Source organism: Podarcis melisellensis (assembly GCF_964234715.1).
Source record: "Podarcis melisellensis genome assembly, chromosome: W".
In the NCBI taxonomy this organism is placed as follows: domain Eukaryota; kingdom Metazoa; phylum Chordata; class Lepidosauria; order Squamata; family Lacertidae; genus Podarcis; species Podarcis melisellensis.
This window is the reverse complement of record NC_138535.1, coordinates 5,596,876-5,600,856: the sequence shown is the minus strand read 5'-3', so window position 1 is coordinate 5,600,856 and position 3,981 is coordinate 5,596,876. Positions and strand designations below refer to the sequence as shown.

The following is a 3,981-nucleotide window of genomic DNA, read 5'->3' as shown; positions in this document are numbered from 1 at the left end:
CCCCTCCCTTTTTCCCTTCCTTTTCCCCTCCCTTTTTCCCTTCCTTTTCCCCTCCCTTTTTCCCTTCCTTTTCCCCACCCTTTTTTCCTTCCTTTTCCCCTCCCTTTTTTCCTTCCTTTTCCCCCTCCCTTTTTCCCTTCCTTTTCCCTCCCTTTTCCCCTCCCTTTTCCCCTCCCTTTTTTCCTTCCTTTTCCCCTCCTTTTTCCCTCCCTTTTCCCCTCCCTTTTTTCCTTCCTTTTTCCCTTTCTTTTCCCCTCCCTTTTCCCCTTCCTTTTCCCCTCCCTTTTTTCCTTCCTTTTCCCCTTCCTTTTTTTCTTCCTTTTCCCCCTCCCTTTTCCCCTTTCTTTTCCCCTCCCTTTTCCCCTTCCTTTTCCCCTTCCTTTTCCCCTTCCTTTTTCCCTTCCTTTTTCCCTTCCTTTTTCCCCTCCCTTTTCCCCCTCCCTTTTTTCCTTCCTTTTTCCCTTCCTTTTTTCCTTCCTTTTTCCCCTCCCTTTTTTCCTTCCTTTTCCCCTCCCTTTTTTTCCTTCCTTTTCCCCCTCCCTTTTCCCCTTCCTTTTCCCCTCGCTTTTTCCCTTCCTTTTCCCCTCCCTTTTTTCCTTCCTTTTCCCCTCCCTTTTTTCCTTCCTTTTCCCCTCCCTTTTTTCCTTTCCCCCTCCCCTTTTTTCTTCTTTTTTCTTTTTTTCTTCTTTCCTCCCTTTTTCCCTTCCTTTTTCCCTCCTTCTTTTTCTCCCTTTTCCCCTTCCTTTTTTTCCATTTTTCTCTCCCTTTTTTCTTGCTCCCCGTTTTTCCTTCCCCCCCCTTTTTTCTTTTTTCTCTCCCTTTTTTCCTCCCTTTTTTTCTTCTTTTCCCCCCACACTTCCCCCCTTTTTTTTCCCTTTCCCTTTTTTCCTTTTTTTCCTCCCCTTTTCCTTTTCCACCTCCCTTTTCCCCTCCCTCGTCTCCTTTTTTCCTTCTTTTTTTCTCCCTTTCCCCCCCTTTCCCCTCCCTTTTCCCCTCCTTTCCCCCCTCTTTTTTCTCTCCCTAATTTTCCTTTTTTTCCTCCTTATTTTTCTACCTTTTTCCCGCTTTTCTCAGGCCAAGCTGATCGAGGAGCCGTTGGTGATTTTCGTCTGCGCCACCACAGGGCAGGGGGACCCGCCGGATAACATGAAGGTTGGGGAAAATTATATATATATTAAATGGATAAATTATATATATATTAAATGGATAAATTGTTGTTTATATATTTATTTATGTGTGTGTGTGTGTGTGTGTGTGTGTATATATATAAATTAAATATATATATTTATAAATATAAATATAAATAATATATATATGTATGTATAAATATATATTTTTAAAAATATAAATAAATATATATATTTATAAATATAAATAAAAATAAATATATATTTTTAAAAATATAAATATTTCTATTTATAAATATAAATATATCTATTTATATATATTTATAAATAGAAATATTTCTCTTTATATATAAATAAATAAATATAAGCATGTATCTATATATTTCTATATGTGCATATATATATATATATACACACACACACACACGAGTGCTTTTTAATTTATTCAAACTCCATTGACGGAATCGAATTTCTTCCTTCACCTTTGAGAAATTGAATGCCTTCAATATTAGAGATCATAATTTAATGTATTTAATTGGTGAAATGTTATTTATATGGTACATCGTTGTTGTTATATATATATATATATATATATATATATATATATATATATATGTATATGTATGTATATATGTATAAATATAATAATAATAATAATAATAATAATTTATTATTTGTACCCCGCCCATCTGGCTGGGTTTCCCCAGCCACTCTGGGCGGCTTCCACAAAAACCAGAAATACACTAAAATATCACAGATTAAAAACTTCCCTGAACAGGGCTGCCTTAAGATGTCTTCTGAAAGTAAGGTAGTTATTTATCACTTTGACATCTGATTGGAGGGCGTTCCACAAGGCGGGTGCCACTACCGAGAAGGCCCTCTGCCTGGTTCCCTGTAGCTTTGCTTCTCGCAATGAGGGAACCGCCAGAAGGCCCTCAGCGCTGGATCTCAGCGTCCGGGCAGAACGATGGGGGTGGAGACGCTCCTTCAGATATACTGGACCGAGGCCGTTTTGGGCTTTAAAGGTCAACACCAGCACTTTGAATTGTGCTCGGAAACGTACTGGGAGCCAATGTAGGTCTTTCAAGACCGGTGTTATGTGGTCTCGGCGGCCGCTCCCAGTCACCAGTCTAGCTGCCGCATTCTGGATTAGTTGTAGTTTCCGAGTCACCTTCAAAGGTAGCCCCACGTAGAGCGCATTGCAGTAGTCCAAGCGGGAGATAACTAGAGCATGCACCACTCTGGCGAGACAGTCCGCGGGCAGGTAGGGTCTCAGCCTGCGTACCAGGTGGAGTTGGTAGACAGCTGCCCTGGATACAGAATTGACCTGCGCCTCCATGGACAGCTGTGAGTCCAAAATGACTCCCAGGCTGCGCACCTGGTCCTTCAGGGGCACAGTTACCCTATTCAGGACCAGGGAGTCCTCCACACCAGCCCGCCCCCTGTCCCCCAAAACAGTACTTCTGTCTTGTCAGGATTCAGCCTCAATCCATTAGCCGCCATCCATCCTCCAACCGCCTCCAGGCACTCACACAGGACCTTCACCGCCTTCACTGGTTCTGATTTGAAAGAGAGGTAGAGCTGGGTATCATCTGCATATTGATGGACACCCAGTCCAAACCCCCTGATGATCTCTCCCAGCGGCTTCATATAGATGTTAAAAAGCATGGGGGAGAGGACGGAACCCTGAGGTACCCCACAAGTGAGGGCCCAGGGGTCTGAACACTCATCCCCCACCACCACTTTCTGAACACGGCCCAGGAGGAAGGAGCGAAACCACTGTATGACAGTGCCCCCAGCTCCCAGCCCCTCTAGACGGTCCTGAAGGATGTTATGGTCGATGGTGTCAAAGGGCGCTGAGAGATCCAGCAGAACTAGGAAACAGCTCTCACCTTTGTCCCTAGCCCGCCGGAGATCATCAACCAGCGCGACCAAGGCAGTTTCAGTCCCATGGTGAGGCCTGAATCCCGATTGGAAGGGATCCAAATGATCCGCATCCTCCAGGCGTGCCTGGAGTTGTTCAGCAACCTCCCACTCAATCACCTTGCCCAAGAATGGAAGATTTGAGACTGGGCGATAGTTGGCCATACTGGCCGGGTCTAAAGATGGTTTTTTAAGAAGCGGTTTGATGACCGCCTCCTTCAGCGGATCTGGGAAGGCTCCCTCACAGAGGGAAGCATTCACCACCCCGCAGAGCCCATCGCCCAGCCCTTCCCGGCTTGCTTTTATTAGCCAGGATGGGCAAGGATCCAGGAGACAGGTGGTTGGTTTCACGCGTCCAAGCAGCCTGTCCACATCCTCGGGGGTAATGGATTGAAATCGATTCCATGCAACTTGACCAGGCAGAGCTCTAGCGCTCTCCCACCCCAGCCCTGCTCCCACGGTGGTGTCTAGCTCCTTCCGAATATGAGTGATTTTATCCGCAAAAAACTTTGCAAAATCGTTGCAGGAGATCTTGGGGTCTTTACAAAGCCCCGGTGGTAAAGGTGGTTCTGTTAAATTACGAACCACCTGAAAAAGTCTCCTGCTACTATTTTCTGCAGATGCAATAGAGGCGGTGAAGAAAGTCTTCTTCGCCGTCGCTATCGCCACTTGGTAGGCTCGACGTTGAGCTCTAACCTGTGTCCGGTCAGATTCGGAGTGAGTTTTTTGCCACCGACGCTCTAGCCGTCTCAGCGATTGTTTCATCGCCCTCAGCTCCGAAGAAAACCACGGAGCTGTCCGGGCTCCATGCAATCGGAGAGGGCGCTTCGGAGCCAGACAGTCGATAGCCCTGGTTAACTCCGCATTCCAGCGGGCCACCAGGGAATCAGCTGAAAGGCCATCAACATGGGATAAGGCATCCCCTACCACT

General features: G+C 45.8%; 1 protein-coding gene across 2 annotated transcripts in view; it reads left to right on the top strand.

The window, feature by feature from the left end:
* The window catches only part of LOC309361296 (NADPH-dependent diflavin oxidoreductase 1-like), a gene marked incomplete at its 5' end in the record, with an annotated part of 29,990 nt that overhangs the window by 1,499 nt on the left and 24,510 nt on the right, over positions 1-3,981 (top strand). For both annotated transcript variants that reach the window (XM_081896191.1, XM_081896190.1), the window contains one exon: positions 1,075-1,152. In XM_081896191.1, the coding sequence (XP_081752317.1) occupies positions 1,075-1,152 (78 nt within the window). The remainder of the gene's footprint in view (positions 1-1,074; positions 1,153-3,981) is intronic.